This window comes from Camelus dromedarius, chromosome 7, assembly GCF_036321535.1.
Source record: "Camelus dromedarius isolate mCamDro1 chromosome 7, mCamDro1.pat, whole genome shotgun sequence".
Lineage (NCBI taxonomy): Eukaryota > Metazoa > Chordata > Mammalia > Artiodactyla > Camelidae > Camelus > Camelus dromedarius.
Window position 1 is genome coordinate 76,152,465 of NC_087442.1, and position 27,289 is coordinate 76,179,753.

Here is a 27,289-nt window from a genome sequence, read left to right on the forward strand (position 1 = left end):
GAAATTGTAACATGCACTACTGGTGATTGTGATGCTGATGATCTGTCCATCATGCTTAGAGAAACATGCTTAAACGTGTCTTACTGTTGATACCTCTGATTGCGTGTGTGCATTCTGTCTGGGATACCATCTTCATCTCTTCCACCTCTGTATTTCTTGGGCTTGTTGACTTGTCATTCTTTAAAACACTTTAACTATTGTGAACGGCCCCCATGCATACCTCTGATGGCACTTTGTAATCATTGATATGCTTGTTTGTCTTGCCTTACATCATTTTCTTGAAAAGAAGGACCACTTCTTTTACTTCTTTATTTTTTGATTTCCAGCATCTCAGTGTCTTCTACTTAATGTGTGCTCAGATATTTATTGAATGAATGAAAACTGTATTATTGTTAAGTTCCTTGAAGGCAGAGATGTCTTACCTTTACATTCTCTCATACTCCCTGGCAAACATTAGGCCCTCAATATTTGTTTAATCAGTGCTAGTCAAACTGAGGTCTATGGATGTAGTCCCCAGGGGGCTGTGAGCTCTCTGACGTTTTAAAATTTGCTATTATAATTTTGAGCTGGGGGGAAAAATTAAGTATGTTTAGAGTCATCATAGATGACTGCCACTTAATATCAAATACTGTCATAAGATTTCAGTGCAAGTGCTTGAATTCATGTTCGATGATATTGGTACACATATCACCCAAAGACCTAGTTGTAAATTTTCTCTAAATCCAGATCTACAAAGAAAAATCCCCCTCCTATTATTGGGATTGGTGTATTATTTAATTTTGAGAAAAAGCTAAGTAAATAAACACTATCCTGAAATCTGACTCTCCTGTCCATACTCCTTAGAGATTCCACATGCCATTTTTCCTATCTTTTTGCATATGCATGAGAGACTGTCTCTCCATCATTACTGCTTTTTTTTTTTAATTAAATTTTTTTCAATAGAGCCTAGAACTCTGGGCTCAGAAGGATTGATACAAGTGAAGAAGTTGGGAAAGTGATGTATGTAAAATGCTAGGCCAGAGAACTTACAAGTCAACCATAGTGGGTGAGTTGTTACTCTCAGTTGTATCAGTGGTTGGTCTGGTCATCAGCCATTATCAGGCCAGAACTGCTAATCTTATTACTCTGCCACAGGCTGCTAGTTACGTTTTCTTCATAAGCAAACCTTGGTTCATTGTGATATTTCTTATTCCTTAACTTTACTAATATTGCCAAGGCCTTGTTCTATCTTGACACACTAACACATACATGGAGCTTTGAACATTGAAATGTATGCTCACTTTCAAATTGGGGTCCATATAGATTCAGTGTGTCTTTTAGTCTTGCTTAAATTATTTCTACCACTTTTTTCCACCCCTGTGCATAGTGTCCCCAGTGCCACTGAGTATATTAAATAATGTTTAATTTCTAGTAATTTTTTGTTTATTTATTGTTTGGGGTGGGTAATTAGATTTATTTATTTATGTATTTATTTATTTAATGGAGGTACTGGGGATTGAACCTAGAACCTTGTACATGCTAAGCATGTACTCTACCTCTGAGCTATACCTCCCTTCTAATTTTTTTTAATGATAGGAGAACTATATTTGAACTTGAAGGTGGGGCATTTATTGCACTTAATTAAACAAAAGTTTTTTATGATGTGGACTCTAGATAGGCTATATCATATCCACAAGGTGTCTACATTTTAGACATTTTAAAGACATTTGTGTAGCCAATAACATAAATGCTTGTAATTTTAAATTGACTAAAAGAAAAATAAATGAATGGAATTCTCTTTGATGCAACTTTTTTCCCTCTAGACCAGAATCCGTAGAAGCTAGCCCTGTGGTAGTTGAGAAATCCAACAGTTATCCCCACCAGTTATATACCAGCAGCTCACATCATTCACACAGTTACATTGGTTTGCCCTATGCGGTAAGTGTCAAACATTTATCTGGAAGGGTGTTTTTTAAAAGGTATTGTGCCTAAAAGTGAATATTTAAAATGTAAACTTGTTTTATCCTACCTAAGCAGTTAGGTATATAATTTGTAGTTTAATTTTTTTCATTGATCTAATTATATTTATTCAAGGGGTTAAAATTCTATTAGAGCGATGTCCTAGAAGGTTTTGTATTATTATTATTTCCCTTTTTATGCTATTAATAGTTTAGTGTCATGATTCTTTATCATTTCTATAAAAAGACTAGATAGAATTGTACTATCTATTGTTGATTCTAAATTACACAGCAATTTATATAGTTACCATTTATTTAGCACTAATGTGTTAGGCTGTCTGCTAGGCATTTTTACATATATTATCCCATTTAATCTTCAAAAGCAATCTCATAGGTATAATTTTCATCCCCATTTCATAGCTGAGAAAATGAAAGCTTATCTAAGCTGACTTATTCAGTGCTGTATAGCTAGTAAGAGGCAGAGCATAGACTGAAACAGCTACATAACTGGACACACTTGTGATACTATTGAGGCACAGGTAGAGATTTTTACCACTTGGACCAGAATGAAAAATACCAAAATTTTAGAAATTCCTATTGTATACTTTATAGTGACAATATGTCTTTTGTAATTGTTTTTGTTAGCCTCTGCTTGGCTGAGGTGGCTTTTTTTTCTTAACCTTTATTCTTACATCTTGCATTGTAAAGGTGACCAAGATTGTAGATACATATTTTCTTTTTCATTTACTACTATGGTTTAATATCTAGTTTCACGAAGTCATTAGTTTAAAGTATTAAGGAAGAAATATGCTAATTTCATATCTCTTGTATATTCAAATTAAGGATTGAATTTTGTTTAAGTTGCTAGCTCATATTGTTGTTGAAATTATTTTATGCTGTATTTGTGTTTAATTATCCAGGACCATAATTATGGTGCTCGTCCTCCTCCAACACCTCCGGCTTCCCCTCCTCCATCAGTTCTTATTAGCAAAAATGAAGTAGGCATATTTACCACTCCTAATTTTGATGAAACTTCCAGTGCTACTACAATCAGCACATCTGAGGATGGAAGTTATGGTACTGATGTAACCAGGTGCATATGTGGTTTTACACATGATGATGGATACATGATCTGTTGTGACAAATGCAGGTAAAATATTTCACACCATTTGTTTATTTTTCTTGACTGCTCCTAATCTTTGTGATTGTTAATAACATGTTGGAAAAGATAATTAAAGTCACTTTTGAAGGAATTGATGAATGCATTTTTTAAGTGAGACTTTTGCTACTGTCAGTGCAGTCTGTTTTGTTCCTAGATAAAGCCCCTATGGGAAAAAAGCTATCTTAGAGTTGATTAGAAATCCTCATTGTTAATTGAGTCAGTCTGAACTTTATTCATACAGGATCACATCTCTCCACTCATTCGATAGTAATACAACTACATAAAGTAGACAAGATAGAAATGAGAGGAGAATTGAGTCCTGTGTATTTCCTTTGGAATTATTTGTGCTGTATAGTCAACTGTGATTTTCCAGTTTGGGGGAATTATACATTTTGATTGATGTTTGTTTGACCTGACTCTCTCACCTCCTTTTGACTTGAACCTTGCAGCACTCTGGAGTCTCCTTGAACCAGAACCACAGTCTCCCCTCCCCCAACCCTGGTTCAACCACCAAGAAAGGCCTCCTCCCCTAGAGAAGGTGTGATTGGGACAGAAAGTGGGGTTTTGTTTTCATTTTTGTTTTTTGTTTTTTTCCGGTGGGAGGGAGTTGGGGAGGATGGAGAGGGAACAGTAGGATTTCAGCCTTAAAGTTTCTGAGTCCATCCCCTGCATAGGGTGGGAAGCAGAGAGGAATTAAGCAGTGCACTGTAGAGGGTAAGAAAGTTTAATAGTTTACAGAATGTCCTGGGTCTGGTCCTTAAGGCATAGCTTCATTATTTGATTTGAAATAGGATGTCATATACTCATATTTGAATAGTGTTAAGATGCATTATTGAGCCAAATATAAATTACTTTGCATTATTTGTAATCTTGTTCCCATACATTAGATTGGGTGATTAAGAGTGGGATGTTAACTGATATAAACATGTAGTTAGGATTATATTTCAAAAAGTTGATTTACCTTTGCCAGAAAGGGGAAAAATTAGTCTTAAGTGGAATGTGAAATTTGATACTATTTTTATGGAAAGTTGTAATGTTAATACTTTGAGTTAATTTTAATAATAAAAATATATTGTAATACCTTTTTAAATTTAAAAATAAGTTCTCATTACATGTGATACATATTATTACCATAAGCAATCACCTCAATGAATGTATTCAGGAGGTAAATTTTAAGACTAAAAACATAACTTCACTCATAACTTGTTTTTCTAATTTTTAATTAGCTCCTTATTAGCAAATCTCAATTCATATTTTAATCAATCCTATAAAATACTTTCTCATAGCTGATTTTGTCTAATATGGTAAATTACATACCATTTGACAGTGTTTTTATTTTAATGCATAAACTGTTTTTTCTTTTGATGAATTACTATGATCTATATATAATACAGAATTATCTCTATTAGAAAATAGTGAAATAGTCTTTAGGATTTATACCTATTTACAAATTCTTGAAGGACTAGTTTACGTTTTTTGGATTATTCATGGTATTTGCTTCTTAGTGTCTGCTCTCTTTGTTGTGAATTTATTTTTTGTTATTCTCCTTTTCTGTCATTCAACCTGTAGTATACTGCAAAGCTTAATCTTTTTTCCTCAATTCTTGTTTTACATTGCCTCTATGTATTTTCATATATCTTGTGCTCATACTCATTTCTTTCAAGTTTGATATCTAGAGCTCTGATTATTTATTTTTTAGCTTTATTTTTTCTGTTGTCTGTGTGACATCATTACTTACCCCCAAATTTAACTTAATTTGTTATTCTGACTCTCCTTGTCAGATGCTTTGCTCTTCTTTTACACTTTTCCCCCAAAACTTTGCTATATATTCCATTACCTTCCACATTCTACCAGTTCTTACCCCAGCATCCTCAGTTAAGAAATAAAAAGCAGTATCATAGCAGTTAACTTAGTAGCCGTATATTGAAAGTAGCTCATTACTATGTAAAGAATAATTAAGACTATTTTTAGAAACAGGCATATATATCAACTTTAGACCAATTAAAGTCTGGGCAATAAGATACAACAATAACAGAAGTTTACTGGTCCATGTATTGCATTATAAATAGAAGACAGATAGCTTTAGTCTCTGTCTTCATGGAGTCTCTCTTGAATTCTTTAAATTCATTTTCTCTGCCATCAGTCTACTTCTCTACTTAACTCAGTTCCGGAATGTTGGAAAAGCCTTTTTGTTGATTTTTCTGCTTCGAGTTCCTTAACTTCTTTGAATTAACACTGTATACCATCATAGCACCTCTAGTTATTAGCTGTTGCCAGTTAGAGGAACTCTACACATATCCCAACTTCCCAAGTTCTGTATAATCTGACTACACTTTACTAATCCAATTTTATCCCCCTCTATTTTTCAAAACGAACATTCTTCATATATATTAACTGCCTTCTAGCTGTCGCTCCCTGTATCTGTCTATTTGAGAAAATGTTGCTGTATTGACATCTCTTCTTCCTAATTTCCCTAATGAGATTCTCTGCAAATCCATTATTCTTCAGGGTGCTTTTCCCATTAATTCCAAGTAGCATGACATCTCCACTTTGTGATTTTTAATAATTTCACATTTTAAAATAATCTTTGCTTTAGAAATTTATATCATATATATAGTATCTTATATTTGTCCTCTTGCTTTTGTATCTCAAAGCTTTATCTCCCTGAGGACATATTTCTATAAATTCTTCACAGGACCTTTTACAGTGTTAAAGTAGGCACTGACTAAGTGATAGTTACATGGAATATCAAATCTTAATTTAAGGATGACTTTAATAATGTTTTATTCGTTGTGCTTTTTTTTTTCTCCCTTTTTTAAGTGTTTGGCAACATATTGACTGCATGGGGATTGACAGGCAGCATATTCCTGATACATATTTATGTGAACGTTGTCAGCCTAGGTAAGTTGTGCATACCAATAAAATTGCCAATAATTTTACTGAAGTAATCTTAAGTTAATAGAAGTTTATATATGAATTCTAGATTAAACAATTAATGGATTACTATATTTCATCAGATCTGAGATACACATTTCATTTTTATGGGGTTTTTTTTTTATTCTGACATCTAAAATCAGGAATAATCTTTTCATTGATAATATATCATGATTTATTTTCTAGGATTTTTACTTTATTAATGAGATGTAAAATAACAGTGCATCTTATAAGTGATGACATCTTTTTTCCCCTGGAGTACACTATGTTAAAGAGTTCCTAGCAGGACATTTCTCTTACCTACAGAATTTTGTAGGGCTATACTATCATTCTGCCTATTGGCAGTGATGTGCTTTCTTCCCAGTTCTTTTTTGAGATTTCAAAAAAAAAATTTTTTAGTGGACATTTCAAACCTATATAAAAGTAAAATAGTATAGTAAAATAGTACCCACATTTCCACCACCCTGCTTTAACAGTTATCAACAATCTTTTTTCATTTACACTGCCATTTATTTTTCTCCTTCACATGTTTTAATGGAGATCCCAAATGTATTCTTTCATTCATATGTATCCTTATGTATTTCAGTATATCTATTTGTGTATATTTTTAAGTATATATCTATAAAAGAATTATTTTAAAAATACATAACCATAAAATCTATTCTCTAACTGCAACAAAATCTGTTATCATCCAGCTACTGTTTAAGGATTGATTGGTTGATAAACATCTCTTAAATCTCTAGTAATCTAAACCTACACCCCTTACCCCACCAACCCCAGTCTCCTTTGCAGTGTGTTTCTTTAAGGGACTGAATTATTCATCCTGATGAGTTTGTTAATTGCATTATTATGATTTAACAGATTTTTCTGTATCTGCATTTCTATAAATGGGTTTATGATCAGATTTAAGATTTTTGGGGGTTTTTTTGGGTTTTTTTGCTAAGACTATTTTATAGACTGTGTTCTGTCAGGTGACACATACTATCTGACTATCTGCATGGGACCCATTGCTAGTCATTCTTGTAATCTGTTCATTTATTAAAGGTTGCAAATTAGTAACAATTTAATTCTGTTGCTCATCACTTAGTAGTTGGAATATTTCTATAGAAAATTTCCCCATTTTAAGTATTCAGTTCTCTTAATGTGTATTTCAGTGTGGAAAGGCAGGATAAATGCTTGTTGATTCATAGCCTTTATTTATGAGCATTTGGAATAATGAGAAGATTTTTAAGTATCATTATGAACTCAGGGATTTAAGCATATTGGATATCAGTCTGTCAGAAATATTTTTATGTTCAAATTTTGTCGCATTTTTGGTCATACTTAATAGCTTTGCGCTGTCTGGTATGACAAGATGTCTCGAGCTTTTCTTATACTTTTGTGCCCCAAACTCAGAATTGGTTTTCAGTGTCAGAATCTGAGAGCTTCTCATGCTCCTTCCTAGTATTACTCACTGTTCCTAGGTCTTTTTAGTAGACAAAACTAGAATATTTAGTTCTAAAATAACATGAGTTTATACTGATAATAGCAGTTTAACTTTAGGCATACAGTTGACCCTTGAACAACATGGGTTTGAACTGTGTGAGTCAACTTATACACAGATTTTTCTCAACAGTAAATGCCACAGTACTACACACTCTGCATTTCAGCACCCCTAACCCCCACATTGTTCAAGGGTCAGCTGTATAAGGTGTTTGTTTAACTGTTTCTGTATTCTCTCTGTACCTCCTTTTTTCCTAGTTTTCAACAACACAAATAATAGTGTTAACTAGATTATCACATAATTTACTCAATTACATAATCCCATAGAAGAATATAAGTCTCAGAGTAACAATACTAACACTAGCACCAGCAATATGATTATGTAAAATAGTTTAGAACTTTTTTTCCCGTAAGGTATTTTACGCAAGGGATGTACAGTTTATTTATTGTGTTTAAAGTTCCTTAAAGAGTTTCACTCTGTGGTTGTAACACCAACTGGGTACACACTTCTGGCTTAGGTTTTATTTTTTATTTTTTAATTGAACTTTGTGAAGTAATGTAGATTCACATGCAATTGCTAAAAAATACAGAGATCCTGTGTATCCTTTACCCAGTTTCCCTCAGTGGTAACATCTTTCAAAACTGTGAATACAATATCACAGCCAGGATATTGACATTGATACAGCTAAGACAAAGCATTTCAATCACAAGGATCCCTTATGTTGCCTTTTATAGCCACCCCCATCTCCCACCTGCTACTCCTCCAATCCCTGACCCACAGCCATTAATCTGTACTCCATTTCAATAATTTTGTCTTTCCAAGGATGTTATATAAATGGAATCACACAGTATATGACCTTTTGGAACTGGCTTTTTTTATTTAGCATAATTCCCTGGAAAGCCAGCCAATTTGTGGCATATATTAGTACTTTGTTCTTTTCTTTACTAAGTAGTGTTCTGTGGTATATACATACCAGAGTTTGTTTAACCATTCATCCATTGACGGTCATTTGGGTCATTTCCACTTTTTGGCTATTACAAGTAAAGCTGCTGTTTACATTTGTATACAAGTCTTGATGTAACCTACGTTTTGTTTTCTCTGGGATAAATGCCCAAGAGTGTAATTGCTTGGTCATATGGTAGTTACATGTTTAGTTTTATAAGAAATTGTCATTATTTTGCAGAGTAGTTGTACCATTTTACATTCCTACCAGAAATGAATGAGTAATCCAGTTTTTTTTATTTTTAAAGATTGCTTTTTATATTTCATTTTTATAATATATGCTTGTTTAATTATGTAAGAAGTAGTCCTGTTGTTCTGAAGTCAAGTATTTAAAATAAGGTGTATTCAGATAAATCTAACTTCTGTCACCCATGTTCCTTCAACTCCAGAAGTAAACATTTTTTAAAAATTGATTATTCCTTCCATTGTTTATTTTCTCACTAAAACCAGATATGCACGTATGTATTTGCATTCTCTTCCTTACTTAGGTAAGCAGTAGTATATTACATGGAGTTTTTGCCACTTTCTTTTTGTCTCTTAAAAATATATGCTGAAGATCACTTCATAGTAGCATATAGAGATTTACCCATTTCTTTCTACAGCTTTAAGATGCTGTCTTTTTCATGTTTAATGAACCTTTTGAGTGGACATTTGAGTTGTTTCCAGTCTTTTGTAATTGCAAATATAAGTGATACTGTTCAGTAAAGAGGTAAATGTGTATGTAAAATTTTGTCAGATATTGCTAAATTCCCCTCCAGTAGGAGCTGTACAATTTTGGATTTCCACCAGTAATGGATAAGCATGTCTGTTTTTCCCTAGCCTCACAGTAGAGTGTTTGACAGACTTGGTTTTTTGCCAGTTTAAGTAAGTGAGAAATGGTAGTCAGTGTTATACTTTGCATTCTTTTATTATGAGTGAGGTTTTTCCATGTTATTTTTGTTTCCCTTTACAATACCTTTTGCCAGGTCCTTTTTGATAGGGTAAATACCTGTTGTTGAATTCAGTGAGAGTTGGTTAAAAACTGTCCTTTAGGGATGGCAGTCACTTGAATGATATCTGCATAGTAACATTCTGTGATAACTGGAATAATTATCAGTGATGCTAGGATAGTTTCATGTCCTACTGTACATTAAGGAAAGTCTATTACTCAGTAATAGGCATTTCAGTCTAGAGCCTTTATTCTCCCATATAATAAAAGTATCTAATTATTTGACCTTTAGACTAATAAATTTAGACATTGAACACATTGTAGGGGCAGGGGCAAGTTAAAAAACAATTACTAGGGATGATGTAGTTCATGAGTGGAGGCTAGGGGAGATTAATGAAATACATTACTTGCTAACTATTTCGTGTTTATTATTTCAAAAATGGAAAAAGTTTTAGGCAAATGGTAATGATGCAAATAGAATCTAATAGTACATTTTTTTTAAGAAATTTAATTTTTGGTTTTAATTACAGAAACATTTTTTCCCAGACTTTTTGCTTTAAATATTGTTTGCAAAAAAAAAAAGTACTAATTTCCTAAGTAAAAAATTAATTTCTTAGCAGAGTACAATAGAGTCACTTAACTGGAATCTACTGCTAATTATGCTAGACCACATCTAAACAGTAAGGCAAGGAATAGTACATATATTTTATACTGTTTGTTTTTCAGTAAGAACATTAAAGAAATTTTAAAGTTTATTGTTTTTAAAATAGATCTGCTTTATAGCCGAACTTTTGAAAGTTTGATAAATAATCATGTTAATATTTTAATGCAGGAGTTTGGATAAAGAAAGGGCGGTGCTCCTACAACGCCGGAAAAGGGAAAATATGTCAGGTGGGTGAAAAGTATCTATAGTAAATTAACTGCAGTATGATTGAGAGAATAAGTGGCCCTAATATTTTTAGTCAGACGTAAACTACTTACTGACGAACACTAATTGTATATATAATTTACAATCTCAGGTATAGATTTTTAAATATTCTTTTTTACAGATTTTATAGAATAATGTATTTATTTTAGGAAATATGGAGACCAGAGGAAAACAAATAAAAAATTTAAATCATCCATTTTTTCCTGCATATAGATAACCTATTGTTTTAAAGAATAAAATGTTTGTTCTGCACAAAGATGATGATCCATTAATTGATTATGTGGAATAATATTTATTTCATTTTTATAAAGAGGGTTTAGGAGTGTAATATATGCTACAGCTTTCACTTTGGGTTAAAACATGTTGATACCATTATAGGTGAATTTGAATAATCATAATTTATTGAACTGTTGCTGTTAGATGGACATTTGAGTTGTTTCTGTTATTTTTGTTTTGTTCTGTTTTTGTTATTACAAATTGTAAGTTCAATGAAACCCTCTTAGATAAGGTTTTCTGTACTTTTACCACTTTATCTTTGGATAGATCCCTAGAAATAGGATTGTTGGGTGAAGGGTAAGGACCTATAGAATTTTGCTAGATATGACTAAATTCCCCTTTGTAGGAATTTTGGGTTCCACTGGAAATGTTTGCAAGTGTCTGTTTCCCACAGTCACATGACCTGAGTGTGTTGTCAGACTTTTATATCCTTTCTAATTTAATGTATGAGAAATGACATTTGCAGTTTGCATTTAAATCTATCTTACTATGTATGAGGTGAATGAGGAAATGAAAAAAATTTTTTATTCTTCAGAAAGATGGGGATATAATAGTTTGTTATATGAATTGCTGTTTTATGGTTTGAAATAGAAGTATTACTTGTGCAATAATTTTTATTTTGTCTTTGAAGATGGTGATACCAGTGCAACTGAGAGTGGTGATGAGGTTCCTGTGGAATTATATACTGCATTTCAGCATACCCCAACATCGATTACTTTAACTGCTTCAAGAGTTTCCAAGGTTAATGATAAAAGAAGGAAAAAAAGTGGAGAGAAAGAGCAAAACATTTCAAAATATAAAAAAGTAAGTTTTTCCTGTTTTGAGGATGAATAGATAGGAAGTGGTGGGAGTTGCATAGGAAAGGCAGGAAGAGTAATGGATAGTAGCTAGAAAAGGTGGCAAGATCTAAGCTTAATTAAACTCTTAAAAATTTTAATGTGTTTTGAAGATTGAAATGGAATACAGAAAAATGTTTGCAAACGGCTTTGAAATCATCACTAAGGAGACTAGTCATAGAAATGCAAAAGCTAAAGTAAGAAAAGATTGCTGTTTTAGAAAACAAATAACAGTTCTAAATTTCTAATAGCTTATAAAGAGGTAGAGGAGCATAAAATGATTGTGAATGCTTGTTTATAATTGTAAATCTCTGAATCATATTTAATCATTTTAATAAGGCTCCACATTTGTTGAATTCTTACTACCATGTAGATTTTTTTCACTTAATTTTTTGTAATAGATTATCACCAGGATAATGCTGACAGAAAACTATAAACCACTTTTTCATGCAGTTTGTTACAATTGCTAATGAAGGTGTTTGTCATATAAAGTAAAAAATACTTTTCACATTGACTATTTAACTATTATAGAGTGAAATTATACCTAGATAAAAAATTAAGGTTCCCCCAAAAGCTTTTATTTTTTAGGTAATTCTTCATGATATTATTTGGTTATTTAATAGGCAGGATATACTTTTAAATACATTTTTCATTTTCTAATTTTACCTCCCTGTGTAAAATAAGTCTTGATTCTAGCAGTCCTCACATGTGTGTTTCTCCAGTTTTGCTACTCTTCTACCTGTATTTTATTCAATCTGGACAGTTCACTGTTAGGAAATTTCACCTATACTTTGTGGATATGTTACCTTTGCTTATGGTTTTCCCTTTATTATTGAGACTATTCTCTTCTCCATCTTTATCTTTTGTACTCACTCCTGCTATACTTTATGCCCATCTCAAGCACTACTTTTTCCATAGAATTTGCTTTTCTCCTGCTGAATATGATCATCTTTCTTTGCATTTCATTATGGCACTTGAATCTTTTATTGTAGCACTTAACCACATTTTGCCTTACTTCGTTGTTACTTTTCTTTGTTTCAGATTGTAACGTACACAGAGAAAGAGACTGTCAATGCTTTAGTATGTCTATTAAATGCCTTTTACAATTTAGGAACTCACATATAGGTATTGACTCAACCTTTTTCATCTATTGCTTCCAAATTATGTTTTCCTCTTTGTTTATTGTATAATAGTTACTTGGAAAAGTTACCCTTATATAGTCCTGTTTTTAGGTCATTTAGTTTAACAAATCTATTTTTTGAATAAAGCATAGATTTTTGCATTTTCTCTGGCTGGAATAATTTTTGGCTATTTAAAATGAATCAGTCCTGTCTTGGATTGCATCATATTTATTTCAGAATATTGCTGTATATTTAAAAAGATATTTTTCTCTCAAGTTGGTAATACTTGATAAGGATTAGAAAAAAAAATCCAGGAACTGGGTATAAAACATCTATTTCACTTTACTGTTTAGTTTTTTTTTATTATTTGGGGGTAACATGTAATAAAAATATATAGCAAAAGAATATATACAGTTTTGCTTTTTATTCAGCTTGTTTTTATGGCTAATTGTTAAAAATGTGAATAGAGTTAACAGTAGACATTCTGGACAGATGGCAGTTTTAAAATATTCATAAAACCCTATTAAGGTGGTGTTGGTGTTTCAGCAATTCAGGACTTTGACATGAAGTGTTAACACTATTAATAATGCAGAATCAAATGTTAAAAGACATGGATTGTGTATTATGACCCATATGTTAGGATTTTTTTAAGTAGTATTTTCTAATTTTACTTGAAAATAATTTTTTAAACTTGATTCTAATTTTTTAGTTCATAAAACCATTGTCAGCACATATTGCCTATGAATGTTCATTTCCATTTTTCTTCCAGTGATTCCTCTGTAAACCAGACTTGTATCTTCTTTCACCATATTTCATATCCTTCCTTTGTTTGAACAGCACAGCCATTATCCATGTTTAAAAATCTTTTAAAGTCATCTTTAGTCTTTGATACTCAGATTTATTGTCAAAAGCACTATTGATTTTGGGGGTGGGTGGGAGTCTGTCTTCAATATATTGTTTTTTTTTCCTTTTTTATTCTGTAAATCCAGTCTACAGCCTCATTACCTCATAGTAGTGCAGTAATATCTCCTTTAATTTCTCTAACTTTATCCTCTTTTCTCTTCAACCCATTCTGCATTTGGTTATGACAGTTTCTAAAAGTATTGTTCTCTGCTCAGAAGTGTTTCATGGATTCCTATGATTCCATCATAGTGAACATACAGTATTTAAGTCAGAATCTTAAAATCTGACTTAAAAATAAGGCTTCCATGACCTAATTTTACATTTTTTTAGACAGTCTTATGTCATACTATTTTCAGTAGGTACAAGTGTGGTAGATTAGTTTTTCCTTAAATGTGACTCTTACTTCATGCCTTCTTTCATATTTCTTTTGTACCAGAATTGTATTCCTTTCAGTTGTCCACCTGTCTGAATATATCCATTTTCCAGGGTCCACCTGGCTCTTTTTCCATGTTTTTTTACATGAAGGTTCTTTGCTGCTGCTGCTTTGTTTGTCTGTCTGTCTGTCTGTTTGTTTTTAAATAAAACTTACTCTCTTGCAACATACAGTCTGCATACATATTTGGCACTTAAATATATTTGGATCTATATTGCTTATTCTAGGTTTATGTTTGTTAGTCTCTCTAAATAGTTTACACTTTTGGAAGTTGGGTAGTGAGGAGGCTAGGAATTAAAATGTTGTAAATACTGCTTTAGGACCCAGCAGATTAGAGAGCTCCCATTAAATATTTATTGAGTAAGCACAACTCTGTTTACCACAAATGCTTATTATTTGAGTCCCAGTAAGTGCTCAAACATTACTTGCTAGTTGACTTAGAGAATTAAAGTAATAAAATTATTTTATCATCCCCCAAAACTTATCTCATGACTTGAACAAAACTGCTGTAATATTTTTAATACTCTTCCAACTTTTAACAAGTATTTTTCCATGATTGTAATATTGAGCACACAGAAAATTTATAAATGTTCTTAGCATTGTATCTTACACATATTTTCATGTTCTTACATAGTCTGTATTCTATTTTTAATTAATGATAGTATAGTATTCTAGTAGATAACTTTACTTCAACATTTCCTTAGTTCTGGCTATATTGGTTATTACCAAATTTCTTGTTATTTATATGCCTTCAATAAAAAGCTTGAGTGAACTCATTTTAAATATTAATTATATCCAGTTTTTAAAAACCTAACTCAGAATTCCATGGTTCTATTTCAGGCCTTTCGTGAAGGATCTAGGAAATCATCAAGAGTCAAGGTAAACATATAAAATTTAAGGCCTTGTTATCAATTGTCAGTTATTCAAGAGCTTACTTAGTAGTTGCTTGTCTATAATCTTTCCTTTATGCCCTCTTCATTGTGTGTCATTTCATTCCTTGTTATCTTTACTCAAAGTGAGACCATAGAGAATTTTAATTGGGTTAATATACCACTCTTGGAGTTTATTAACACTGTTAAAACATTAAACAAAAGGAGGAGATATATAAGTAATTTCTAATATTAAAATTTTGGGTAATCTGAATTTTAGTTATCCTTATATTCCATGTCTCCAGTACCACTTTGTATTAGGATACTAGACATATGAATGCAAAATCACATTTGGAATTTGAAATTTTACTCATTTGCATAATTGTGATTCTAGTTATTTAGTCCAGTCAGTAATTTATAAAATACTATTTAAAAATAATGTGGTGGGGACAATATAGCTCAGTGGTAGAGTGCATGCTTAGCATGAACAAGGTCTTGGGTTCAACCCCCAGTACCTCCATTAAAGGAATAAAGGAAGGAAGGAAGGAATAGATAAACCTAATTACCTCCCCTGCCAAACAAAACAAAACAAAATAAAAATAATTTTTAAAAAATACTATACAGTCAACATAGATCCACCATGTAAGTACAGACTAGTCACTTACACCTTGAGTTAATTGGAATACATCCTCGATTTTGTAGATGCCAAGATTGCTGAGAGAAGCAAGGCTCCCCATCTCTGCCTCCCACTAAAAGATAGGTTTGTGTTGGATGACAGAGGTTAGGTGTACAGTGTTACTATAGTTTTCTAGGTTAGATAGTAAATACAATGAGTTTCTTGAGTTGCCAGATACTAAAATAGGATGAGGGAGCACATTACAATACATCTGTTGTCTCTGTGATACAAAACATAATAATTATTACTTACTCCACCTTTCTGGAAAACATCATTAAACAGCTGTGCAATGATTATTCTTGCAAAGTTTTGTAACTCTTTCTTAAGAATGTTAATACATGTTACTCAGCATACTGCAAGTCCAAAGTTTCATAAAATGTTTTTATATGTTAAAGTTGAGGACTTCATACTTACTATGTTAAACTTCTATTTATGGGATTTCTCTGACACAAAATAAAGAGATCTGAAAAAGATTTTTTATTAAACTGTTGAAACTATTGATACTCCAGTGATTTTTGTTCTTTCCAATCTGAATAGCAGGTTTAAAGAGGAAGGAGCATCTTTTACTTAATTGAAATATTTTCATTTATTACATAACAAAGTGACTAAAGAAGTAAAACTAAAAATGCTTTATGCATTTTTGAAAATCTTTTCCTTAACTTGAAGATGTCTCTTTAAGATCATTACAGTTCAAATAAGTAATTCTGTAGTATTTGAAAGCCCAAGAGATAATAGAAAAGATATAGAAGATATACACCAAATTAGTAGAGGATTTTTTGGGGGAGAAGAAGGTAGCAAAAAAGAAAGAAAAATGAAAAACAATAGATTTCTTTAATAAAGCTGAGGAAAACCTTAATATGTAGTGTCTCATAAGAGAAAGACAGATATTGTATATTATCACTTATGTGGAATTTAAAGGAATAAAACATTCAGTATCTTGTAATAGCCTATAATGAAAAAGAATATGAAAAGGAATATATATGTATGTATAACTGAATCACTATGCTGTACATTAGAAATTAACACAACATTGTAAACTGACTATACTTCAATAAAAAAAAAAAAGGCCATCGGCAACTCTGCTGGAAACAGATTACCATATTAACCGCCGACCGTGGAGACATATAACTCGCATTCTAGCAGAAATAAAAGAGACATTGGCATCTGAAAAATACATAAATAAGTAAAATAAAATGAATGAATATAACAAAACAGAAGCAGACTCACAGGTAACGAGAACCCGTGGTTACCAGTTGGGTGCAGGTGGCAAGATAGGGCTAGGGGATTAAGATGTACAAACTACGGGTATAGAATAAATAAGCTACAAGGACATATTGTACAGCACAGGGAATATAGCCAGTATTTTATAATAACTTTAAATAAAGTTTAATCTTTGAAATTTTTGAATCACTATGTTGTATGTCAAACTAATATTGTAAATTCAACTATACATCAATATAAATGAATGAATGAAAGGAATAAAGAGTGCAAAAGAGTGCTTGTAACCTGTGTGTCTGTATACAGTATTTAAAAAACATTTTTGTATTATCTAAGTCATATTTACTGTAGAAAACTCTGAAAATAAAAATAAAGACCAAAAAATATGTAGTGTCTCCTATTTGTGTAAAAATCTATTCTTTATCAAGTGGTCATTATAATGTAGAATATGTAAGTCCATAAAATAACAATTGCTGAAATAAACCTACCCCTATGAAATAGTTGAGCAACTTACTATAGTTTGTTACATTGTAGAAAAGAATACTTTTTGTAATAAATATTAGTTACTTATATGAAACTATCCATATGGTGAATTTTAGTAAGTGTTCCTGTACCCATGTACACATCTAATAGCACATATAAGGATCTCCATGAAATCTGTGATTTTAAATCTGTTATAAATGTGAATGATGCTGTTAAGATACAGTATGTTTTGTTATTTGCATTAATTGATTTTCATCCTAAGATTGCAAATAAAAAATTGTGGGAGTCCAGGCATTCATAAATTTTTTAAATGTGTGGTGATTATGCCTTTCTATAAATTGCATTCCAATGAGAAAAGGGTTCCTTTTTTGTTTGTAAAACATACTGAGAGGTTGTAACTTTTCATTGCTTGACATTTAGCATTCTTATCTTACAGGTTTTAATAGGGTGTATAGAGGAGGAGCAAGCACTTAAGCTTGAAGGTCCTTGTTCACATTCTATGAGACATTTTATTCTCATGTCAAATTTATCATGTGGACAGTTGATTATGTATCTTGGAATTATACAAAATTAAGATATCAAAGTATATTTTTATAAAATGTTAAAAGTTATATCAGAAAATAAGCTCATACTTTATATGCTGTATGTGTAATTTACATAATAATTGCAAATTTATTCTGGTTAAATAGAACTGTAAGTACAGACTAGATATTGGCAGTCTCAAAAAAATTACATATGCATTTTTTTAACCATTAGCTGACAATGACTCCAAAGTTTTGGATATTTGCAATTTTATTGATAGCCTCCATTTGGCTACAGTAGTGACATTGAAGCTTAAATTTCTTCTATTCAACTGAACTCCGCTCCCTTCAGTTTTCCAACTCTTGATTGTCTGGCATGCAGAATGTAGTTGGCTGCTCATTTATGGTCTTTTTTTTTTGTCTTTTTTTTTTTTTTAAACTAAGACCAACCTAGAAAACCTATCATTATTTCTCATTTACGTTATGTTCTTTTATATAGACAGTCATATTACGTGTGCATGTGTGTGTATAATAAATACTTCAAGTCCACATATTAATGCTTAGTTTGCTGTGATTTTAGGGCTCAGCTCCAGAGATTGATCCTTCATCTGATGGTTCAAATTTTGGATGGGAGACAAAAATCAAAGCATGGATGGATCGATACGAAGAGGCAAATAATAACCAATACAGTGAGGGAGTTCAAAGGGAGGCACAAAGAATAGCTCTGAGACTAGGCAACGGAAATGACAAAAAAGAGATAAATAAATCAGATTTGAATACCAACAATTTGCTCTTCAAACCTCCTGTAGAGGTAAATGTATCATTTGCCAAAAAATGATAAAACAAAAACCTTTTTCTACTGTATGTCCTAAGTAGTTAAACTGAAAGTAGTCTGGTTTAATTATTCTCAACGTTTCTCTGATTTTAGAGCCATATACACAAAAATAAGAAAATCCTGAAATCTGCAAAAGATTTACCTCCTGATGCACTTATCATTGAATACAGAGGGAAGTTTATGCTAAGAGAACAGTTTGAAGCAAATGGATATTTCTTTAAGAGGTATATTCATTGATTTTTCTCATGTTCGTTTCCTGTAGTTAAGTATTGAATTTTTTGCTATGTTTGAATGCTAAATATTTAATGATCCTATGTTTATGTGTATTTTGTTTTCTAAGTGATCATTTTAGTATTTAAAACTCTAGTGTGGTTGAACTTGAAAAATAACTTTTGAACTATAATAAAATATAACAACATAAAAAATGAAGAGATATACCTTAGTCTCTTAACCATCTCTATCTTGCTGGCACTCCTAAAACAATCTACTTCAAAGGTAAACTGCAGCATTATAGGTTGACTTTAATGAAAAACCTGAGATTATAAAGAACCTTTCCATCCAGGACCTTTCCTCATTTGTTATAATCGCTAGATCCTGAAAAGACTGTTGATGACCACAGGCACAACCTCTGCTTTTATTAGAGGATGTTAGATTTGGTCTTACATTATTGCCACCACTTTGAACTCTTACTTTCTTGGTGCTGGGAGGGCTTTGGAAACCTCTTCTATCGGTTGTGATTTGGGGCGCGGGGGGTGGGGAGGTCGGTAGGAATTGATGTAATCTGTGTTAACTAACCTGTGCTTCCCTGAGGTCTAGAAATATGTTTGTATCTCTAGGGAAATAGCATTCTTAGCCTATATACTGTAATTATTAAAAATATTTTTATTGTTATAACTTGAGTTTTTACTTAAGATATGAAAGATATACAAGAATATTTCCCTTTTATATAGCAGATTTGATCTGAAACAGCTCTAAATCAAGCACTTAAATGTACTAAGAGGAACTTTAGGAGCATCCTATTATGAATCCTTATGTAAAGAGTAGTCACCCCCTTTTTATTTTAAATTTGAATTCCCACCTTCAATTAATTACCTTTGATTTGGACAAGGTTATAGGAGCAGGTAAAAAAATATTAGCATTAACTGGTGGGTAAGAACAGGTTCTGGTTTCAGACTTCCAATTTTCAAATCTTGGCCTCCCTATTTACAATGAGTCTTTTAGAAAATTACTAATTTCAAAATGTTAATAGTTTCTAATGTATTTTTTTTTTTTTTTTGTAGACCATACCCTTTTGTTTTATTCTATTCTAAATTTCATGGGCTAGAAATGTGTGTTGATGCAAGGACTTTTGGGAATGAGGCTCGGTTCATCAGGCGTTCTTGTACACCCAATGCAGAGGTAAGCTTATAGAAATCTTTTTGGGAGGCAGGGGTAGAGGGTGTGTAGACTCAGTATTAAGCACAAAAATCTGGTGGCCTAAAACACTTTTTAGCTGTTGATGCATTTTATACTACCCAGCATCCTTCCATTGTGAAAATTTAGGTGATACTGTCTGTGAGGTCTTAAATTACTTTGTACATTGAAGATACTATGATGTTCTTTGTGAGAGAAGATATTTGACTTCTGTTTATTCTGGAAGCTCTACTTAATGAGTTAAATATATGCTGTGATTTGATTGAAGTAGATGACAAAACTGAAAGCTAAATTAGGTTTTATAGGTGCCACTGTAAGTTTTTTTTTAATAAAATTGTGCGGTTTAAATTAAAAAAAATCTTTATTATGGTTAAAATTGTGTTTTAAAAGTGACACATAAAATAATATTTCTGGCTTTGTTCTTTTTACAATGCCAAAATGTTTTATAGTTATATAAAATGTAGATTTTGAAGGCAGACTTACAGATTCATGTCTTCTCTTTGACTGACTAGCTTTGTAACCTTGTCTGTGCTTCAGTTTTATCTGTAAAAACATGTTACATGGACTAAAGGAGTTAATATATGTAAAGTACCTAGAACAGTGTCTATCATAGAAAAGTATTGTGTTAACTGTACCACTATTGCATCTCATCAAATCAAAGATGCTCTCACTTGTAAAACTCCCAGTTTCAGAGATGTTAAAAGGTGAAAAAATATGCATTATAGAACTGAAGAAATACAGTATTTTCTTTTTGATGCTATTAGAGCCTGCATCATTGCTTGCATTGATGTACCTCCTTTCCAGTTGATAAACACTGATTTATGTTACATGTCTTATTATTAACATCATGTTTTCCATGTTGTATTTGTGAATTACTTTGAAAATAATAGTCTTCAAAACTGCAGGATGAGATGTTTTAAGGTAAATAATTTCTAGAAATAAGAAAATTTTTATGGAAATAGAAAATTATTCTTTTAACAGGTGAGGCATGAAATTGAAGATGGAACCATACATCTTTACATTTATTCTATACAAAGTATTCCAAAGGGAACTGAAATTACTATTGCTTTTGATTTTGACTATGGGAATTGGTAAGTTCAAGTCTGTAAATATGATATCTGTTATTGTGAAATAATTCTTTAATGTCCTCATAAAAATTTAGGGGTTGTCATTACTTTTATAGGTTTTTATTTTTATTTATCATTTGGCAATTAAAAGTAATTGGAAACAAGCATTTTGGTATCAGCTTCCATTACAGCATTGTTGCTTAGTTCTTTTCCAGACTTTTCTTAATTATTATTGTAATGTAAGTGGTTGTAGTATTATAATTAGTAATCCTAATTCAGCAATACAAAATTGACCTTGTTTATGTGAAAATTTTTTCCTTCCTTTCTTTCTTGTATATTAGGTAGGACATACAATTTAGTCATTCAGTTAATTTGGTTAATCAGTATGAATGAGTTCACTTTTGCCCCTCAAAAGAAAAGAAATTATGCCAAATTTCTCTTGCAGTATAAATTGAAAGGGTTCATTTGAGAGTCTGCAAGGGGACTCTGAGAACAATATATTGTTCTGAAACACTGGGGGGGAAAAGTTAATTCTGAGTATAGAAACTTCAATTTAAATTTTTAAAAATGTAACTTAAAAAATAAAAGTAATAATACATAAAAGCCATGTGCCTACTTCCCAAATTAAGAAATGAAACTTAACATTGAAGCCCCTCGTGTTTAGCAGCCAGATTGTATCTCTCGTCCCTCTTTTTTTTAAACATTTTTTTATTGAGTTATAGTCATTTTACAATGTTGTGTCTCTTCCCTCTTTTATGAGAGATAACTGCCATCTTTAATTTGGTGAGTTTAATATTTTTACTCTGTAGATATCCCTAGTGTCTACTATTTTGTATATTTTAAAATTTTATGTAAATTATAATCTTTATTATTTTGCATTCATATTTTCTCATTCATTACTTTTGTGAGTTTTAGTTCTGTTGTTATGTGGAGCTCTAGTTCATTTCTTTTCACTGCTGATGGCATTTATCAATTCCACTATTAGTGCACTTTTAGATTTACAAAAAATCCTGTGTGTATACATGTTCTCTCCATGATAAGGACCTAGGAGTGGAATTGCTGAGTTGTAGACTGTGCACAGCTTCAGTTTTTACCAAATGTAGATGAGTTACCAGTTTATACTCTCACAGCAATACTTCCTTGCTGCACTTCTTCATTGTACGACTTTAAAAATTGATGTTAATCCATGTATGGTAGTATCTTTTTATATTTGTAATTACCATTTCCCTTGATTATTTTATGATCCCAAGGATCCGTTTATATATTCGTCATTTGGAGTTCCTCCCTTATGAATTGCCTAATCATCTGTCCATTTTTTTCCTGGGTAGTCTTTTTCTTGCTGATGTGGCCAGGGTACTTCTTTATATATCCTATTCTTTTAAGTTTATAAGCATTTCACTTCATTTCTTCCTACATTCTGTATTTTAGTTTTAAATTTTTGTATAGTTTCCATTTTAGATGCAGAAAATTTTAATGTCCATTATGTTTTCTCTCATTGAAATCCTCTTCCTTCAGTATGCATCTCTGCTTGATTGTTGGAGTCAGATATATCCTGATAACTAAAGTGATTCCTTTCTCCTCTGCAGGTGGAAAATTTGGCATAATGGCTTTTTGCTCATTGCTTTGAGACACTATTTCCCATAGTGGTTAAAAATATAAGCTTTTTATAATTTGACTCTGTTTTCAAATCCTAGCTTGGTCACTTAGTATGTAACCTTGGACCGATTTCTTCACCTCTCTGTTCCTTGTCACCTCATGTCTAATAGGAGAATACTGATACCTAATAGGAATGTTTTAAAGATTCAGGAAATTAACACATGTAAAGGGTTTAAAACAGTTCCTGGCACAAAGTAAGTGCTTAATAAACATTAGATGTTGCCATCATTATTATTTGCAGTTCTGTTACCCTAAAATCAATGAAAATATCTGTGACATTTCCAGCAAGTTTCTATTTATACGTGATTTGGAGAGCTTGGGGGTAGATGATGTTTGAGTTCTTCCCCTGACTCATAGAATTAGGCAGTTTGACTTATATCTCTCTACCAGTGTTGAAAATTAATGAGTAGGAGTATTAGAAACTTGGAAAAGTAAGTTATTTTTTATTGTGAACAGACATTACACTACTCAAAACATGCAAAGTGGGAGGCTTCTATTATTGTTTAACTCTAGTTTGGGCCTCTAGGTTGTATCCTAGAGATGAACAAATCTTGGTGGTAGACATAAAGCAGGGAGAGAAAATGTTAAGAAATACTGAAGAGATGAAATGTATGGGCTTTTGGACTCAGACCTGTATTTGAATGTCATCCCTACCACTTACTAACTGTGTAGCTTTGGACAAGATACTGACCCTCTGAGCTTTAATCTGATCTGTAAAATGCGAGTAATAATTATCACTTCTGTGAAGATGAGAGAGAGTGCAATTATTTTTTAAGCTTTCCTTTGAAAGAGGGAATACTTTAAAAAGGCAAAAAGAAGCCTAACTGAATTTTTTCAGGGTAGCTTTTTAAAGAAGCGTGGTTATTGAAATCATTCCTTGAACTGTAAGATTTGGTATTTATTGTACCTAGGTACAGTATTTTTTATTTAGGTCATATTTAGAGTATTTCATCATATTCTGTATATATACTTTATAACACTTTGAGGTAAACGTGGTTTTTGCCTTAATGTAAGCCATGGTATCATTTTACTTTAAAAAGACTAAGTTTTAATTTACTGGGTTTTTTCCTTCTATAAACCATTACTAGTTATCCTAATGATTGAGGGTCCAATTTCTGGTCAGAAATCAACTTCTTCTAATTATTACATTATTTTTGAGAAAATAAAAATTCTTTTGTCATAGCTACCAAATTAATGGAAAGTAAGAATTGCAGTTTTGTGGAGTTGCAGCTCAAAATGGATCAGAAAACTTTATAGTCTGTTTTATGTGTCGAATAAATATTTAACTGGTTTTCCTTCCAGTAAGTACAAGGTGGATTGTGCATGCCTCAAAGAAAATCCAGAGTGCCCTGTTCTAAAACGCAGTTCTGAATCCACGGAAAACATCAATAGTGGTTATGAGACCAGAAGGAAAAAAGGGAAAAAAGAAAAGGATACTTCAAAGGAAAAAGATACACAAAATCAGAATACTACTTTGGATTGTGAAGGCACAGCGAACAAAATGAAGGGCCCAGAAACTAAACAGAGAAAGCTTTCTCCACTGAGACTATCGGTATCAAATAATCAGGTACTAAACTTGATGACAGACGTTAACAGAAGAAAATTAATTTGTCATATTTTAACCTCTTTGTTTTATGTAAAATGGCTTAAAAATTAATGAAGTACTCACAAATGTAAAACACAGGTTCTCTAGAATTTGTACAATATTTGTTAAAACTATTAAGAAACAGCTCAGCCAGCAAATCCTTGCAGAATTGAATACAGGATTTTTCTGAGACTGGGTAATTTTGAAAATTCTTTCATATGGCACTGTCCTTAAGTTTATAATAAATGTTCTTTAATTAAAGTCTTAAGCCATAACTTTTCTTTCCCTTTAATATTTGGAACAGAATGAAAATTCTGTAGGGGTGACATAAGATTTTTGAGAGGAAATTCTCTGAAGAACACATAAGATAAATTTGGGGAAAGAGTTTGGTGTACACTTCTGCTGTACCCGGAAATATTTTGTTACATGCCCTCTAAACAAACAGAAATTAGGAAACATTTAACTGTGCAGATGAAAGTTTTACTCACTTCCAGTGCCTTATCTTCTAGGGATAGTTTCCTGTAAGTTTTAAGTTGAACAAACATTTATTGAGCACTTGTTATTTGTAGGCACTGGGTTTTGTAAAATAATTTATATATTTATGTGTTGGGAAGAATATAAACCTAAGGCTTTGTGGATTCCATTGATAAGAACTTTATTGACTAGCACTTTGAAAACCAAAACTATTTGATTGCATGATTTTGAGAAGTTTCTTGAATTAGGAAACAGTTTTAAGTGTCTGAAAGGGATTTAAGTACACTTTTAATTTTGACATGTTTAATTAGTTGTGGTTGAAAGTCATTGAAAATACAAAGTTCAGTGTCTAATTTGTAGATGTAGTAGTAGTTTCTATAAAGCAGTCATTTCCATTTTTCAGGAACCAGATTTTATTGATGATATAGAAGAAAAAACTCCCATTAGCAATGAAGTAGAAATGGAGTCAGAGGAACAGATTGCAGAAAGGAAAAGGAAGATGGTAAGTCGGGAGGCCAGTAGCAGCTTCGTGCTGTCACTTGGGTTTAGTGACACTGCTCTTCCCATAGCACTTGGTGCTGCCTTTAGGAGGAGCTTTACCCTGTTCTTTGAAGTTAGCAAACATGATGTGTCACTGCGCATTTCTGCTTGGCTTTGTCATTACCATTCAAGTAACTTCAACTAATCTGTATTTTTATTGTGCGTTCATTAGACAATTTAGAATTTGTGACATTCAAGAAATTTTTTAACGTTTTTGAAGCTGAGTACGATTAATAAATTTTAATGCCAGAATTACTGTTTAAAATGTCTTTTATTATTAACTAAATGTATCCTTTTCATAATTTTTAAAAATTATAGTCAGTTACGATGTGTCAATTTCTGGTACACAGCACAATATCCCAGTCATGCATATACATACAATGTAAAACAAAAATGGAATTTTAAAACTTATAATAGCACCAAATAAATGGCTTACGTAAAAAAAAAAAAAAAAGAAGAAGAAAAAAAAGTTTGGTAGCTACTGTTCCTGAATCTTATACTCCTATCATAAAATAAGGTTTTCATTAAAATAAGTTTAGTATTTATATTCCTTGTACTTGAAAGTACCTTACCTGTATGATAATTAGGACAAGATATTTCCTTAACAATCCATGGTAATTTAGCAACTGATACAAAGTCTAGACCAGTTAAGAAAAGATTATGGTATAGTTTGTTCTAAGATTGGAAAGTGACTTCATATATCAACTGATGATCTTAGTATGGGTTTTCCGCACTCCCCTTTATTTTATATGCTCTCTTGTTTGCAGTTATAGTGATTTTCATGGTGTATTACATGGAATCAGGTGTCATATACTTAGGGGCAGGATCTTTGGACTTTGGTCATTGTAGGCCTCCTTAATGTAAGTCTGTTTTATGGCCTTGATGTCATTCCTGATTTGTTGTTGATGTTCAGAATTGTGACAGCAATGCAGAGCTGTTTCACAGCCTCAGGATTTTAGAAACTGCTCTGATGGGACTGGGTAGTGTTAGAGATAGGAGAGAAGAAAAACAAATAGAGAAAATATTGGAGGTTGGTTGTAAAGAAAAAAGGCTGCTTTTTTCACGTAAAGGAATTATCCTGAAACTTCGTCAAGATTCAGTTACATCTAATAAATTACCTATACCTACCCAAATTACCTGTGGCCATTTCTCCACTAGATTTTCAATACTGTTCATTCCACAGTTGTCACAGCCTTGACTCTGCAGTAATCCTGCAGGAATCTTTAGAAAATCAATTTAGGGTATGACTGGTTTCTGTACAAGGCATGCGTCTGGTACAGATAGCTTGGAAGGGCTATAACAATGCTTTGGGGGAAAAAAAGAAAAAAAAAGAAAAAAACTAAAGGTTTGTTTTATGCCCATACAGTAATTTTACTCAGATTGCATTCTGTTTAATGATTATGGGGGCTACTTTTAAAATACTTTTTATCAATGCTGAGAAAGTTCATGCAACTCGGAACATCCTCACTTTCAGATCCCAGAAGAAAATGGAAATGCCCTTTTTTTTAATGTTTAAAATGATAGAACTTTGGATAAATAGACAAAAAGGCTTACTTGGGAATCCATGTTTGTCCCAACTTTGATTGTTAGCATGCTGTATTAATACAGATGAATACTTCGTGTTTTATATCCATTTTAGCATATTTATTTTAATATTTGCCACTAAGGTGGCTTTGCAGCTGAGTATTTTTCATAGGAATAAATAAGTGTAAATAATGAATTACACTAAATTACACAAAGTATAAATTACAGAATGTCTGGTATTTTGAAGTGATACGAAATTAATATTTTAAAATTGTTGGCTCCTTAACCTGTAGCCCTCAAAGTCATCGCAGTTTTTAGTTGTAATTGCTGCATTTGCTTCGATGTTTTAATTATAGAATTTTTGGTGTAATCAAATGAGCAGAATGCAAAAGCATGCATTGTAGGATTCTTAAGCAATTGGTGACCCCCCGACCCCAGCCAAAGTATTAGTATTTTTAAGGACTGAAATATTTGGTTTTGAAAAG

At 32.0% G+C, this 27,289-nt stretch overlaps 1 protein-coding gene across 4 annotated transcripts in view; it reads left to right on the forward strand.

Moving 5' to 3' along the window:
- The window catches only part of KMT2E (lysine methyltransferase 2E (inactive)), a 77,625-nt gene that overhangs the window by 33,045 nt on the left and 17,291 nt on the right, over nucleotides 1–27,289 (forward strand). For 3 of the 4 annotated variants that reach the window (XM_064487670.1, XM_064487669.1, XM_064487671.1), the window contains 12 exons: nucleotides 1,803–1,917; nucleotides 2,858–3,087; nucleotides 5,920–6,000; nucleotides 10,279–10,337; nucleotides 11,282–11,454; nucleotides 14,784–14,822; nucleotides 18,291–18,521; nucleotides 18,639–18,769; nucleotides 19,826–19,943; nucleotides 20,940–21,049; nucleotides 23,984–24,248; nucleotides 25,144–25,242. In XM_064487670.1, the coding sequence (XP_064343740.1) occupies nucleotides 1,803–1,917; nucleotides 2,858–3,087; nucleotides 5,920–6,000; nucleotides 10,279–10,337; nucleotides 11,282–11,454; nucleotides 14,784–14,822; nucleotides 18,291–18,521; nucleotides 18,639–18,769; nucleotides 19,826–19,943; nucleotides 20,940–21,049; nucleotides 23,984–24,248; nucleotides 25,144–25,242 (1,651 nt within the window). Of the gene's footprint in view, nucleotides 1–1,802; nucleotides 1,918–2,857; nucleotides 3,088–3,548; nucleotides 3,638–5,919; nucleotides 6,001–10,278; nucleotides 10,338–11,281; nucleotides 11,455–14,783; nucleotides 14,823–18,290; nucleotides 18,522–18,638; nucleotides 18,770–19,825; nucleotides 19,944–20,939; nucleotides 21,050–23,983; nucleotides 24,249–25,143; nucleotides 25,243–27,289 lie in introns of those variants that run through there. The other variant, XM_031454717.2, reaches the window with a different exon arrangement.